The following is a 16996-nucleotide window of genomic DNA, read 5'->3' as shown; positions in this document are numbered from 1 at the left end:
GCCAATGATCTGAAGTCAGTCAATGTCTGCTGAACAAAATGCATGAGAACTTATGAGGTTCCTGTAGCTACTCGACAGATGACTAATAATCCTGACAGCCTGGCTGTTAATTTTTAATTAGAGATAAATCCTGCATTATGTAGCAGAGTAAGAGAGGATCCAGATGCCTTGTTGCTTTTCAGTCAGGTAGTTCTGAATCCTGCAGTAGCAGGGTTACTAACTCCTTGAGATATTGTTGTTCTATTAGTATACACATGGTTGGCCAGGTGTCCCACAGTTTTCAGAAATTCTGTGAGCCTTTTGTTTCTTCCAGCACTGCCTGCAAGGTAGCTGAACCACCCAAACAGCACAATGCCACCAGAACTCATGGAAGATAAATATCTCTGCTTTTATCCTTCTCCCAGTCCTAAGCTTTGGTTGATTCTAGATGCACGCAAATCTCTGAAGGTTCCTTATGCACAGGTTTTTCCTTTCTTTTACAGGTACATGGCCATTATTGATCCCTTGAAACCCAGGCTCTCTGCAACTGCTACCAAGGTGGTCATTGGGAGCATTTGGATTTTGGCTTTCCTGTTAGCCTTTCCTCAGTGCCTCTACTCCATAACCAAGGTGATGCCTGGGAGAACTCTTTGCTATGTAGCATGGCCAGGTGGTCCAAAACAGCATTTTACGTAAGCTTTTGTTCCTTTACACTTGTGCATGGTGATGTCTACACTTGCAATGGATGCTACACAGAGAATAGCATCAGTCATTGAGAGCAGGCCTTCTAAGCTAGGAAGATAGTGCACTTAAGTGATAAGTGGAAAAAAAAATATTTATTCTCTTCCATGGGCATTTTCCATTCCATGCTGCAATGTTTACCATCACTGCCTCACTTAAAATTACTACTTCCATACAGACAGAGTTAGTCAGAAATGGGTACAGAATTCCCAATTCAAAGCAAGCTTCCAGTTTATCCTAACAGGAAAACAAGCGTTTCCAGCCTCTCCTTGTCATAATCAGATTTTTTTCCTCTGGTTGTTTTTGTGAGAGGTTTGGATCTTCACGCCTTATTCTGTTACGTTATCACAATTACTTATCTCAAACATCAGTTTGGATAAGAAAACTATAAATCTTGTAATTCACTCCAGTTTCCGAAAGCGTAGAATAACAGCCACTTGAATTGAATATATTCTCTATTCGTCCCTCTGGCAGAATTAGGAATAAGTGGTTATCTAGGCACAGAAACATCATTTGCCCTTTCATGTCCTCATTGGTATTTAAGATGAACTCTGTGTCCAAGGCTGAAAACCTGTGCAACCATACATCATTGAATTTGACCTTTCTTCTTCCTTTGGGCAGGTGAAAGAGGCCCTGATCATATATAATTTTTATCACTGTAGGAGCCATCCACAGGTATTTATCTTTAGGGCAGTAAGGCCACTCTCAGAGACAGCTGGGGATTCTTCACTGATCATTCATTGGGATTTTATGTGAAGATGGTATTTAACATGGGCCTAACAGGAGGCAAAAGAAATTACCTTTTTTTTTTTTTAGCCAATGTTTAAATCAGCAGAGATGCCGATATTGCACAAGAGATATGGCATGTGAAGTACACGTACAGAGGACGCTTAACAGTGTCTTTGTATAAAACTGGCATTTCAATATTGGTTTTCTTCTTTCATTTATGGTCAAGACTAGAGCTCAGAACCCTTAGCTTGCCCTTAGGATACTTGACTGTGGAATAAATAAATCAATTCATCTAGCTATGGACAAAGGTAACTTATTCTGCAGTCAGTAATCATGACTACTATAGAGCCATTCTTAATCTATGCTAGTACAAGTTCAGAATCAGAGCTAGAGACCCCAGAAAGCACTTGCATTAAAATGTAAATAAATTTGCAGTGCAATTCAAGACTTTTTCAAAAAGACAGTGAAAGCACCAAGGACTAGCCAATCAATATAAAACACGCTTCGCGTTACAACAGCACTTGACTTTTAGCAGCCCATTCCATCAGCTCTGAAAGCACTTATCAGCTTAATGCTTTTTCATTGCAGGTATCATGTCATTGTGATTGTGCTGGTCTACTGTTTCCCACTGCTTGTCATGGGCATCACTTATTCCATAGTGGGAATTACTCTCTGGGGAGGAGAAATACCAGGCGACACATCCGACAAATATCATGAGCAACTCAAAGCTAAGAGAAAGGTACTGTTCCATTAAACCTCACTAAGTGAATCTTAATAACATCATCTGCGGTTGTGTTGCAAAGTATTCCAGTATTTTCTTTCAGAAACATAAAGTCATTAGAAATAACAGTCATAAGAGATCTACTTCAATAAAAAAATTGTTTGACAAGTTGTCTTCTATGTTGGCTAGTTGTTCTTTTTCTAACTTCACTGTTCCTCATTAAATAAAAACATTTGGATTTTAATTTCATATTCCCTATCTAGTGACATGTAAGTGTGTCTGATATTTGGAAACGAAGCCCAAATTCTTAGCCTTTATAGACCTAAAATACTTAGTTCTGAACAATGGATTAGCAAACCATTAGCTCAGATTCTCACCCTACTGAAAAAACAGTGAATCTTACTGTAATTTTCAATACATTAAGGACCATGCAGCTTTGAGATGAGTACTGATCAGCCTGTTCATACTGAATGTTCTAGGTTTTACATAAATACCTATTGGTGAGAAATACACAAAACTATTTTTTCCAGTATTTTTTCTGTTAACTTATTTGACTGTAAATATTGCCTAGTCTAACAGGGCTGTGGATTACTAATGACCTGATTATTTGCCTATTTCCAATTCACATTTAATGATGTTTCAGAGCTATGAAGGCGTCTTTCTTATATTTTTTTCTTAACTGCACAGGAAAAATATTTTAAAAGCAACAAAATGTAGAGCAAACAATAAGCAAGCCCTTCTGCTTTTTATTTCTAACAGTTTTTCATACTACAACACATTTAACTTTTAGGATTTGTAAAAATGTTACCCAAACATGGAGTCTAACTTACCAGTGATGAGCATATTTTCAAATGCCTACTTTGAATCATGATACCATAAATATATTTGAACCTGTTGTATATGCCACCATATTGCAGCATTAGCAGAATGCAACTTGTTAGGTCCTGGGACAAGAGGAAATTTTCTGCCAATACTGAGGAACATTGATGTTTCCATTTCTTTCAGGACACTGCCAGGAATATGAAAGTGTTTATTTCCAGATACTATACTTGTTATTATGACAGCGCATATATGAAAGGAAAGATTAGGATTTTCTCATTCATACTTCTTCATACTCATAAGAGACATACAAAAGGCTCTATACCAAGTTTCAGTTTTCACAATAGTAGATGTGCCTAGACATCTTCACTGTATGACACCCAGTGCTTCCCATGACACCAGAAGTGGTATTTATTTTGGACTTCATGTAGCTCTTGTAAAAGGGCAAAATGTTAGCCTCTCCATAGGAAGAGATTATATTATCACTACTATTGTGTTGTAATAGTTCAAATATACTTTGGTATGTGAACTGAGAGGAAATGATGAAAAGTCATCACAGAAAACTAATCCGTATGCTTTGAATATATGCCCCAAGGTTAAACTATTAGACTCATTTCCAGAAATACTGAAAGCATGTCACAAGATCAGCATTTTAGTCCTTAACATTATCAATAAAAGTCCAATATTATCATTACAGTTTTTGCCATGCATATTATCCCTTACCAAAAGTGTATTTTCAAAGTTACGGAATGACCTTTTCTAAAGAACATAACCAGAAATAGTTTTCACTGGTCAATTAACTGTTATTACCAACACTGCCCTTTCACCCATTGAAAAAAAAGGAAGAAAATACTCACTGGAGGGTGCCTGGGGTCTGATTGTGAAGACAAGCTGAGGAATCATTTTGTGTAAGAGATACAGTTTGCAAAAGCAAGTGTGGAAAGCAGTATTAAAAGCAGTAACTATTAAAAGCAGTAACTTGTAGAAGCAGAAAATCCCAGAACAGGAGCACTTTTTATCATAATAACCAAGTAAGATAAACATCTTATGTCATATACACTAAAGGTCTCTGAAGACAAAATTTGGCTCTTAATATATGGTATGAAATGTCCAATTAAATCACTTGAATAGTTTTAAAACAGCAATCCTTAAGAACTCTAAATATATGCAAGAGAAGGAATCCTTAATTAAAGCGTTTTAAGTGTGAGAGTATTGGAATTCATGCCTTCAACCCATGCAACTAGGGGATTAAATTATGTGCAGATATATTGTAACTGCATCTCTGACTTCGCTGGCAGAGCTCCATGACAGCTCTTCAGTTCCACTGCTGTTCTCTTCAACAGGATTTACGAAGTAACTCACATTTGGAAAGATGAATTACAATTGGCCATTCAGGGTGATAAACTAATAGACTAGAATCCAAATAAAGTTATCACTCAGCCAGCCTCTGATAACAAAGCTATGGCTTTTCTTTTATTCAAACAAAGAAACCATCTATTTTTCCTCCTGTTTTGTATGCAGGTATCTAAGCATATGAAATCTGTACTGGCTGCACTTACTACAGAGAACTATAAAGTAGCAGACTGTATCTTCCATGTTACCCAATGATACAGTGCAAAGCATGTTTGATTAGGATTGTTTGAAAAGGTATTTGGTGTTAAGAAGTTAGTGAGCGTTTCACTTAAGACCTTTTAAAGAAACTGAGTTTGCCAAGAAAAGATTTGAAGGTTGAGAAAGTTGTTAATATAGTCTCATCATTTTGTCTATGTGATGGTGCAAGGCACCCTGAATTCTTCTGAAAGCAACCACAAAGAATAAAGAATTCAAAGAATTTCATTCCACACAATACAGGTTGGACAACAGAAAGTCATACTTAGTCAGGGGGTCAAAGATTTCAATTTTTTAGAAATTCAGGAGTGGATAGGAATGATAAGATTAGCGTGAGGAAACATTTTGGGAGGAGCTATTTCATGACAGAAACTGATTATCTACCTTTCATCCAATTTGCCAGTTCAGGGCTAGACTAAGCATTACACCAGTGGCTTCAGATCTCAGTCCATTATCAGTTACTTTCTGTCCTAATTCATGCTCCGATATTTGAACCACTTTTTTTTTTCCGTCTTCCTTTTCATTTTCTTTTTCCTTTTCTTTGACAGATCAGATGTCTCATAGACTGACTCATTTAAGATGCTAATGTGAGTCTTGAACTTTTAAACATCCACCCACTACATGTGGGGACTTTACAGACTTTAACCCTTCTTCTTAAAGCTCCTGGCACGATATTGATTGATCTTCAGCTACTTTATTCTCCTGTAACTCCCATTTTCAAAAGACAGAGTTATAATTTCAATACTGTTATATATAAAGGAAGTTTATACGTCTCATAATGTTGCTATCAGCTTTACTAGGCCAGTGTTCTTCACATTCAAGGCAGACATAGACCTGCCCTCAGATATTGTCTCCCCACTGTTTTTTCTATCTAACTTTTATTCCAATCCCTCTCCAGAGTTTACTTAACCTATAAGAGGGAATAATTATGTACTGTAAATCAAACTAATCAGTTACTGTCTTTGTCACAAGATACAGTTCTGATAAAACTTTTCCTGAAAAAATGTTTCCCAACAGAAGATACCATTGCTTTGACCCAACAGGAAGAATACAGAAGAACAGAAAACACTCTTAATTTTAAATCTTACCTTTACATTTCTCCTTACTTCTGTTAACTTCATGATAATACTTCACTGTGCATCTGTTTTGGCAGTGTTCGTGATTCCTCCATACTTATGCCTCCTCTTGTATTCTTTGCTTCTCCTGACACAGTCAGACTGAGGCGTCATCTCTGCTTCTTACTGCAACGAAGATTGAATAAAAATCACATTTTTCCAACATCAAAACTATTTTGTAAATATGCATGTAAATAAGAAAAAATACATTTACGAGTGACTCACACTATTACAGAAAGCATTAAAGAGATGGTCAAGTTTACCAGCCTAGCTATATAAGAAAATTTGCAAAGCTTTGTATATATTTTTTGACATAAGTAGACATCCCGTATCAATTTACAGTCAAATGTATCTATTTAACCAGTTAATACAGTATATTGAACACAGTGGAGGAGAAAATGAAGAAGTGGAAAACTTGAGACTGCCATCCGAAAAGAAAAATATGTTGAAATCAGTGTGGAACTGCAGGAATAATGATGTCAGGGGAGCCAAAACAGTCACATGTAAATTGAAAAATCACTGAAAATTACTATATGGGAAGCTTTTAGTAGATAAACAGGAATAGCCAGGTGAAGTGTTGGAAGGACTACAAATAAATACTACAGAAAGACATCTCGACAATTTTAAAGAATTTTTGGAAATGAATACATGGAATATTCCCCTTTTTCACAGACTACAGAAGTAAACAACAAACAGGATCTGAACAAATGGTCTCTGTAAGAATCAGTATGTGGTGTGAGCACTTCACACACAGTCATTCACGCTTATTTCTCTGTTTTGGACATGTTCCCCCCCCCCTTTTCCCCCCAGATTTAGAGATTTTCCATAGAAGGGCAACTAAAATGATCAAGGGTATTATGAAGAGAGACTTAAAATGGCTCAGACTTCTCATTTGGAGAAGAGGTGGCCACGGGCTGAGATGATCTGGGTTTACAGACTCATGAAGGTCTTGGATAAAGTGACTGAAGAACTGTTGATCACCTTATGCTGAAAGGCAAGAACTAAAAGGTGCCCAATGACACTAGTCAGACAGCAGTTTGAAGCAGGTAAAAGAGAGAGTAATTCATTTGTACAGAGCTTCTGAGACTCTATCCTTACAGACTCTATGATCTCAGAAGGTTCAGAAAGGGATTAGTCAAATTAAAAATTAATAAATTCATAGATACAGAAAGAAGGAAGCAGGGATCTCCCCTCCTCTAATACAATTCTGGATGCTGGGACAGTATTAGTAAATGGAAGATGGAAAATGGTTCATGGGATCTCCCCAAACAAGCACCTAGGGTAATGGACAACTGTCCTATCCAAGAGGGACTGTCTTATGTCCTTATGCTTCTTTTTTAAATAGTAGTACAGCTATTAAAGTTCAGCTGTTAAAGTTCAGTTATTCAGCACATTATTCCTGGCTTCTCACTGAGTTTCAGTGTAACTAAAAAGGCAGATTTCTTTTTTTAAGCACATACAAATACATGACATGAAATTATTTTAATATACATTTTTTAATCAGTGGATGAAGTAAGAAAAAGTCTGGTTGGAAATAATGATACTTTTGCTGACATTAAATGGCAGCTGACAAGGGCACAATGAAAGAAAGAAGATAAACTGTGTCAGGGTGGTGTAGTTTATTAAGGGGCAGATTTTGCTAAATTAGAAAGAAAAAGCAAGAGTCAAAGCCCAAAACATTACGGTGTAGCATCAAAACTGGTGGAACACTGAACAAGCTATAAGCACCTACTAAGGTTGACAAAGACAGGAAAAAACAAGACCATACTCATAATCTAAAGTTTAGTCACCAAAAACAGGTGATGAAAACATCACACTGAACTCACATATCACATGGTAAGTAATTCTGAAATTAAAATCTTTATTATTAACGCACAACCACTAAGTCTAGACAAACAGACTACTTAGGTACCAACCTGTTCATAAAAGTTCACAAAGATTGCATTCAACCATAAAAAAAAAAAACCTCTGACGTCGTGAATCCAAGTAGTTGTCTTGCATGTGACTCCCTATTTCAAACACCATCTTGAAAACCCACTTTTTTCCTAGATATTTGTTTAGTCTTCTCCAAGGTTGGACGATAATTGCTGTCCCAGGTGACTGTATAAAGACATGGTAAGTTTAATATCTTCCCAGTTATTTAAGCAATCCATATTCTCCTAGCTTCTCCCAGTATGAGAATCAGCATTTCAGTCTCCAAGAAGTTACGATGAGTGAAACAACCTATCCATCCCATCATGGTGTAATGAGGTGCAGAAATTCAATTTGTTACAAATACTATATGCCTCAGGCCAAAAATAAGTGCCTGTGTAATTTTTTGGTCCATCAGTAGTCCTCTTCTGTAAATGGGTCTACTCTTTGGCTTTGCAGAGTTTGATAATGAACGTAAAATGGAGAAAAACAGAGAGGGGTATGTTAGAACAGAAATAAGAGAAGAGGAAGCTGAAGAATTAAACTATTTTATCAGCAGGTGGTCTCACTGACCTGACAGACATAGCACCGTGGCTTACACTGTGTGGATTACTATATCGCCTGAGTATCTGAAATTTCATATAGCCACAGATAAACTATAATTTATTGGAAATACTAATACACTATTGGCAGGCACCATTTAGGCCAAAGCTTCACGATGGCGGAATGCCGTGACCATGCTTCAGTGCAGCCATTCAAAAATCTAGCAAGTATTGTTCAGCACATTCAAAAAGCAAAAAGGCTAACTAGTAACAGGTTGGAAGATGATTTACCCAGCTAGCAGCAATTCTATGCATTCCACTGCTTTGCTGTAACTCAACAACCAGAAAAAAAAAAAAGATACTTTTTAATAGTTCCAGTCCTTACATGTAAACGTGCATCTCTTTAGGCAGTTTAAGGTGAGACAAAAATAACACCTCTTATGTTCATCCACGGCCTTTCTTCAACAAAAAACACAAGCAACTGAACTGAACTAAAAGTTTCTATAGTGATTGTCTCTGAATCTCTCACTGTTTTCCCTGTTGCAAAACTAGCCTAAATTTATGATTTCCTACTCCTAAGTCAGTCTTGCCTGAAGTTTGAGTCACTGAGTCACACTTCCTGGGTGTATCTTAGACTTTGGAGTGAAAGTACTCTAAAAACAAAATCAGTCTGTAGATTCTGAATGTGTGTCACTGAGAACATGGCGAGTTTTAAAAATCAGTTTTATCTGTGTTTGCCTTTGACATTGGCACATTTTTTGCTAAAAGAAAAGAAATAAACAACCCAAGAAGAAGGAATTCTCAGGAGCAATTTCAGATCTAAAGAGCAAGCGTAAGCCAAGTGGAATGAACCTGAAATCTGGTAAAGGTTTCCTTGTTTCAAGTCCAGTTATGATTTTCCCCTCTAACACCTCTAAAGGTGATGAATACACCAGACTGTTTACACGCATTTCACACCTTAGACCTTTTCATTTATGATGAAGAGACCTCTCTTTCTTACATTTGTATAAACTCTGGTTATCATCTCTTTCTGCTCCCTTGTACCCGTTTTGTTTTTGCAGCTCTTACTGAGTTTTCATAGTGTTTTCAAGACTAGAAGTAAATTTGAATAGTAATACCTTAAAATATCTTCCATAGTACTTTTTTTTTTTTAATTACTGCTGGTCCTTCTCTCTCCATCCACCCGTTGTTTTAGTTTTCTGAACTTCTGTATTGTCTGAATTAAATGCCAGGATTTCTCTGAGAGATAGACCACAGCCAACAAATATGCATACAGTTTGTGTAAATACACTAAAATTGGTAATTTATTTCCCAGAGAAGGAATCCATAGAATTATGTGTCATACCAGCATCGTGCTACAGTCTTCTAATCAGATGACTGCCACATACATTACATAATGGTTATTCTCCTTGGTGACTCAGATGTCATTTTGAGGAACAACACCTCCTAAAATAGTATTTCCAAAATTCTCACCTTCTAAGTCAAAATCTGAAGCAAAAACCTTGCACTGTAAATTTTGGAAAGCCATATATACGACTATACTAAAGATAAATAGAGGCGGTAAGACCAATAAGCATCTGGAGCAAGACTAGAAATTACAGAGTTAGGCCAATTCCACTAGTAGCACAAACCATGCAAGACTACTCCCTCACACCTTGAAAACCTCAAAAGGTCTTTTACTGCCCCTGAATGTGGCCCATCCAATCTGCAGTTACCCTGCATCCAATCTGAGTTCCCCTGTAAAATATAATAAACTGTGACCACATGCATAGCCCTGCAGAGAACACTGAGCTCACAGGAAAGCCTTTCCTGGAGGGAAATCAGAGACAAATTAATTTCAGCCTGAGTTTTGAGTCTGTTGAGCTTCCTGGATTGGTGCTCTGCACCTGTGTGGTGAAGAGTCCAGGAGGCCTGACACAGATCAGTCGTTTTGAAGCACCGCAGTGCCGAGAGCTGCACACCCAGGCCAGCAGAACTGCAGATCCAGCACTGCATTTATAACTTCTCTCATTACTGTTCATTACGTGTTGCCATTCCTTTAAAATAAAACAATTTCAGTGCATCTTTTTCTGAGTTAAAGCAGAAGGCTGTGTGATTACCTTCTTAAGACTTAGAGGAAGAGAGCTCACCAAACTCCTGCTACAGCACAAACTTACTGAGGGAAAACCAGATGAAACAGCCCGGGGTCATAACAAATGGTGGCAGGAGCCAAACTGTGGAGAAGCTGCTATCCTCCAAATGGGGTTTTTAGAAGCAGAAGAATATCATAGCCTATAGACAGAGGGGTCTGTGTGTTATGTCTATTGGCACCTTCACCCAACAAATTTAACCCTTTAACTCAAGCACTTCATGCTTGAGAAGCCTCTGTACTGCAAACACTGCGTACAACCCATTCAAAGCACCTTCATGCCATTATTCCTTGTCTGGGGGAGGTGGAAGGAGTTTCTTTGATTTCAGCAGGCTTTGGAGTAGGTTTCCTAGGAAACTGTTTCAGCCACCCTGCCCTGGGTTGGCTTATCCCTTGTTCCACAGGGCTACCCAACCTGTGCATCATGGCCAAGTCGGTGGTACCTTAATGCTAAAATGCCGGTGTGAAAGCAGAAGCAGCAGATTCTGTCAGGACAGTGACATTCCTGATATGTTGTTGCAAGCATAATTGGCCTTTTTACTGACCAAATATTTCCAAAACTTTCTGTTAGAGGCAAATCTACCTCTCCTAATAAATTCATAACCTTGTGCAGTTGTTTGTGGAATGATAAAAACAAACTAAGTGCATCAACTGCAAAATATAAACCTCAGACATCACTGACATTAAATTTCTTTTTAACTCAATTTAAATTAAAATAAGCTTTGGGGGGACATTATTAATTTTGGTTGGTTTATTTCATAGGTGATAATGAACACTTTTGCTTTGACTTTTGAAAGGGAAAATGCTAAAATGCTACTGCCATTGCAAATACCTGATTACGATGGCAATAAAATAACTATTTTATTTTTTTTTTCTGAACGGAGTTTTGCCATGTGTTTTAAGTAACTACTGTCCAGGAACAATTCCTTTCATCTTCTTGCAACACAATTTTAGTCCTAGCAACAGAAAAGAGAAGAAAAAAGTTTTCTTTAACCATATATTAAATAATATGCATTCTTTCCCATTATGTTCTATGCCAAAATTATACAGAGATACGGTAAACATTAAATGGTTTATATAAATCACTTATTTAATTCCCCTAAGTGAATGAACTGAAAATAAAGTAATCCAAAAGACTGTAGGCTTTCCTACAACATAAGAGCCTGTGCTAGTATTTTGAAGATAACCAGGGGTATTCATCTTATTTTAGGTTCTACAGACCACTTGCATTGACAGGAGCCCACATAAAGCACACAAAATATAGGGATGCTTGTGCATAATTAATTAGTGTAATTCAGCATTGCCTTATTTGTTTATTATTGCACTGTTCAGTACAAGGTCTTGTTTCAAAGAGAGGAAATTCTCATGTACCAATCCTTCTGCAGTTTGATATGGAAAATTCAAGTGAGTCCTAGGACAGTGGCAAGGTTCTGGGAGAGCCTTCCGGTGATGATTAAAGGTCCCAGGACATTTTCAGAAACGCAGCAGAAAGTAGACTTAAGAACCAACTATTCCTACTGGGAAAACAAACAAAGATACAAATATTTCGTTTCCCCTGCACCAAATCTCATCTCTGCTTGGAGAAACAAAATTGAAGTGTCCCCTGTCACTTGTTCCAGGTCATATTTACAGAAGAAAGCTGTTGTAAAATGAACGATAGTTTGAATTTAAAATGCATAAGCACGAGCCCATTTTTTTTCACTTTTTTTCAGCACTAGTTGGATAATCATGTTCGGCAATGCCAGTTCCACAGCAGCCACTCTGAGTCATTTCCTCAAGAACATAAACTCCTTATGCTCCTCCATGCTGAAGAGCAGGACAATGATCCCTGGCCACCTCAGGAGTTTAACTCAAACAATGAAAAATGGAAAGAACTTAAAGTGCACCTTATGAACCATTCTCTCTGCTCTGTATTCTCTGTGTACTGTACGCGCAGACCTTCAATGCCATGCCTCAAAAAAATTCTTTAGGAAACTCATGTAACAAAATTCAGAAGAACCATCCTGAAGAAAAGTAGAGAGACATGCAGCATAAGAAAAGTACAAATAAAAATAGCAGTAGCTAAGACCATCCATGAAGAATGTCAGAATGTCAGAAAAAAATAACATTTTAGCATCTGTAAGACAGCAATCTGATTCAAAGCTACTTCATACAAGAACAGACAATCTTTTTCAACTTTACAGCTTAAATAACAAAGCAAGTGATTGTGAATTCAGTCTGCAGCATGGGATTATGCTAACTGAAATGAAAAGTAGTTGCTTTATTTCAAGTAACTGAGAAAAAAATGGATGGGAAGTATAAGTCAGGAGAAGAAAATTATTTGTGGAGCACTAGAATTGACATGTGCATTATCTGACTGAAAGACTTCCTGCACTTTTAAGCTCGCTGTTTTTTTCCTCCTGAATCTGCATCTACTTCAGATATTAAGAATCTACCCTTTCTAAAAGAGCACAGAAAATACCTGAGCTTGTAAAAAATATATGAAAATCCACAGCACTTGTATCTCAGAAAACAGTCCAATCTCTATCCTAAAGCCAGTAGTTACCTTTGAATTAGTAGTTACTTAATTTTCTTGCAAAAGATGGGTATCTTACTCCAGCTAAGTGTTGTGGAGAAGCAAAGGATGTAATGGTGTTGCTTCTTCTCTGGTGCTTAGTGCACAAGTGCTGTGTATGTCCCCAGGATTGGGAAGAGGATTTACTGTTTGCAAGCTAACACCTAAGGGGAAATTCTTAGCATAATGTTAGCTTGGTGTTTTACATCTTCCAAAAGAGCACAGAGCAGAAATAGGAACACATTATGGCTCCCAGAGATTGTCTTGAGCTATGTTTAAGTTGTATTCATGGATAAATAATATCCATGAGCGAGTAAAAGAGGAAATTCTTACATGGTTTGGGTAGTTAAATTATTTTCTCTGCTCATTTACTTCTGCATAAAGTAAAAAGGAGTAAAAGTTCTGAAATCAATGCCATTACAGTACCTGAAACTGATGCAAATGAAATCTGAAGCCAAATCCATGACCTTGTAGATGCAACAATATCAAAAATGACTTAGAAAGGCAATAAGGAGTTGCAAAGCAGATCGAAAAGGAGATGATGACCTGGCCTAAGTTTTAGGCATTGACAACAAATCAATGTTTTGCAAAGTGAATTGCTATGGCCACCCCCCAGCAGCATTTGAGCCTCTCAGAAAAGTATCTTTTATTCCTAATCTTGCAAGAGCTGTTGCATCTAATTCAGACTCATTTTTCTAGCTAGGAGGGAAAAAAAAAAAAAAAAGATCTGCATCTGCTGCTGTTTCTTGGTGTAATAGAATCTGTTAGCTCTTTTTCACTTGTACTGCTTCAGATGTTTCAAAACACAGGCAAACCCACAAACTCCAACTCCAATAAACTTATGTCTTCTTTGTTCTTTTAAATACATTTTGCCTCATTACACACGTTTATTAATGAAATAATGCTTCTAATTCAGAAGGGAAGGATTTAAACGAGCAGGCAACGCTGCAAAGAACATAATTTTTTTTATAGACGTAGCTTTTCTTTGACACAGGCAGAAGTAGATCAACATCAGCAGAACATGTCGATGAAAATCAAAATATATAATACTTTGATTTGCCATCAGATTCCAAATCTAGCCTCAGGAATTCCCCAGAGGTTGCACAACTGCTGAGGGACTCAATACAATTAATTTTAACGGAAAGGAGAAGTCCTGGGACAGCAAGATCCTCCCTTTCCTCCAGCCACGCTGCACAGAGTACACAAGGGGAGGTTGAAGAGAGCATCAGGGGAACTCGGTGCCGCTGAGACACAGGTTGGAGACACCCATTAGGATCACACATTTCGGTAAACTCCTTTGTAAAATGGGGCCAGGAGCAGAGCTAGGCTCTAACAACTGATTTTGGTCACTTTCTGGTTTGCTTACTGTAGTGATGTTCCCTAATGCACAAAAGCAAACTTATTATTGAATTCTATGCAACACAGAACAAGGGAGAAAGCAATTGAAAAAGAGGTGATATCTCAGGAAATAGAAAAAGGAGAACAGGCATATTCAAAAGAAATGAAATAAAAGAACTTTGTATTGCCAGAACCACAGGTCTAAATACTCCAAACAACAACAACAAAAAAGGTACGGCTTTCTTTCATACTCTGCAGTTGAACTTGCAAAGGTTCATCAGAGATTTTTTTAGTGAATCAACACAGTACAAAGACAATCAAGCTTCTGCAGCAAATTCATACTCGGCCCATTTCATTTATTTTCTTTGCGCCCTAATTAATTGAGCTTAACTGTTTACTGGCGCTCGTTCATCAGGACTCGTACCAAGTGAAATCAAGGTGCCCTGGGCTTACAGACCTGGAAGGCAGTCCCTGTTCATAGCACTGATGGCATCAAAAATGGAACTTGAACTCTTTGGAAAGAACAAGGGGATGGACAGGAACCACAGCTATAAACTGTAAGGTGCAGCCTTGCACAGTGGGAATGCCTGTCTCTAAAAGAAGTTGGGAATAATCTCCCTCCTTTTCAGCTTCCTCTTGTTCTTCTCCAACATTTCTGCCAACCCATAAGCATTCTTAGCCCATGAATGAGGACGAAGCACTGCTTTTTGATTTCTCTTACAACTTTTGTGGTTGACTTCAAATTCAACTGTAACTTCCCTGTGTTTCCAACAATTATATGGCACGGATGCTGCAGCCTTGCAACATCTCACTTATCACCATCTCCTTAGGCAATGTGCCAATGAGGGCACTGTACTATAAATACTCAAAATAATGGCAACTTTTACTTGACGTTAAAGGAAAGACTTTTCTTAAATGTCCTTTTTTGCATGAAAAAATGAGTACCTTTTTCTTCTAGGAAAAAATACCTTACACATTAATGAGGAAATTCCACTGCATGTCTTCCCCTAAACATACATATGTCAGTATATCATCCCTCAGATCAGTGAAACTCAAATTGATATAGACTGATCTGAGAGGGAAATGCTACTTTTTAGGTAATTTTTGTTATTTATTAAGAACAGTTGCAAAACTGAATCATTCAGAATGTAATGAGCTTTACTGCCCGTCATTTCAGTGACTTGTGTTCACAAATGAAATCAAACCCTAATGGCCATCTCAAATCATCTTTTGCTTGTCTAGTTTAACTATTTGCTTTAGAAAGTTGTGCTTGATAATGACTTAGTATTTAAGCACAAATTTCCATACAAAAAACAACATTTTTTTTTGTTTTCACTGCTAAAAAAGATGAGTGTGATATGTGTTGTTTTGCTTTGTTCATGTTGTTTTTGGTTTGTTTTGTTGTGTTTTAAGAAAAAGAACTTGAGACAAAAATCAGGCCTCAAAACCGTCCATTTTGTACCTATGATTTTCTGATGATAAATAATTCTAAGAATAATTTCACATGCACAGCTGGTACTGCAAGATTTGCTAATTAAATGTGAAGGCAAGTAATTCAATTTTCAGCTGTTCTGAAATTACAGAATTCCTGGACAGCATTGAAGTAATACTAATGACTCCAACCAGACAGAAAAGCACAGCGACAAGTAAAGTGCACCTGTAAATCAGGGGGCAGAGAGCTTAAGGACAGCGGTGAAACTCTGGAGTTAAGTCTTCTACCTGTACAATTCAAGGCACAGGTGTAAATCCCTAAAAATCTAAATCCCTAAATTCTAAGTGCCTTAGAAGAACCAACTATTAATGTTGTATGAATGGATAAAGGTACCTTTTGTATTTTTAAGTGATGATCGATATGTATTTACCTGCAATAGCATGCATTCTCATCTTGTACAATACAGTCCCAGCCTACCGGTAAACTCATAAATTGGTGCCAGATGTTAAACGAAAAATTGCTTTGTTTCCAACAAGATGAGAATTAAGGATAGTGCCATGACACTCATATGTAAAATTATTTAACTAAATTAGCTGAAATTTTCTAAAAATATTAGCCTAAGACACATAGGCATAGGAAATTTCAGGTCTCTTTTTTTTTTTTTCTGGCAAAACTATTAACAACAGAAAAATCAGCACCTTGTACAGAGAAATGAAGGGAACTGTTGATAGCAAACCCTGTTATTCTTCAGTATTCACAGTACAAACGAACAAACATACGCCCAGCACAGACCCATCATGCCTGGTTTCATTTTACCCACAGAATAAAAATCTGTTGTGTGACTTCTTGTGTTGAAAATGGTAGCCAGGCTAGCAGTTCTCATAGCTGAAGGCAGAAGGGAGTAGTGAAAACTCCACGTGACTCAACTTCTCTTCTTGTGTGCTTAATGGAAGCTATGGAAGCTAATGGATGTTATGTTGCCTGCAGAAAACAAATTCGGAACAACAGCCAAGGAAACTGTTAGCCTCTAAAATTAAAGAGGATGTTGCAGTTGCTCATTTCCTACAACCTAGTGTTTACTCAAATCACATCTACTAATTGGGAACAAGAAATATACTTGTGGACCGCAACACAAAAAGTCACCAGGGTCGATAAAGGCCACCGTATGGTGTCCAAATTAAAGGCATTCTAACCTTTTTCTAGACACCTAATCATGGAATAAAATAATATTTAGATAGCCAAATACAAGTAAGCAAACATTTATTGTAAGAATCAGCACGGATATGTTAAAAAAGCTTTTCATATTATTTTAATTAGCAAAAGGAGGATTCAATCCAATTTAAAAAAAAAAATTAGAAAAGTCAGTTTAAAAGGAAAAT

General features: G+C 37.3%; 1 protein-coding gene and 1 long non-coding RNA gene across 9 annotated transcripts in view; one reads left to right on the top strand and one right to left on the bottom strand.

Moving 5' to 3' along the window:
• The window catches only part of LOC106045331 (uncharacterized), a 259361-nt gene that overhangs the window by 173073 nt on the left and 69292 nt on the right, over window positions 1-16996 (bottom strand). For all 8 annotated transcript variants that reach the window (XR_010831567.1, XR_010831570.1, XR_010831572.1 and 5 more), the window contains one exon: window positions 5686-5838. This is a non-coding gene — a long non-coding RNA (uncharacterized lncRNA). The remainder of the gene's footprint in view (window positions 1-5685; window positions 5839-16996) is intronic.
• TACR3 (tachykinin receptor 3) overlaps window positions 1-16996 on the top strand; it is a 40133-nt gene that overhangs the window by 17235 nt on the left and 5902 nt on the right. The window contains exons 2-3 of the mRNA XM_013195759.3: window positions 483-671; window positions 2038-2188. Of these exons, the coding sequence (XP_013051213.3) occupies window positions 483-671; window positions 2038-2188 (340 nt within the window). The remainder of the gene's footprint in view (window positions 1-482; window positions 672-2037; window positions 2189-16996) is intronic.

Source organism: Anser cygnoides, chromosome 4 (genome assembly GCF_040182565.1).
Source record: "Anser cygnoides isolate HZ-2024a breed goose chromosome 4, Taihu_goose_T2T_genome, whole genome shotgun sequence".
Classification (NCBI taxonomy): domain Eukaryota; kingdom Metazoa; phylum Chordata; class Aves; order Anseriformes; family Anatidae; genus Anser; species Anser cygnoides.
The sequence above is the reverse complement of the archived record's forward strand: the minus strand, read 5'-3'. Positions and strand labels throughout refer to the sequence as shown.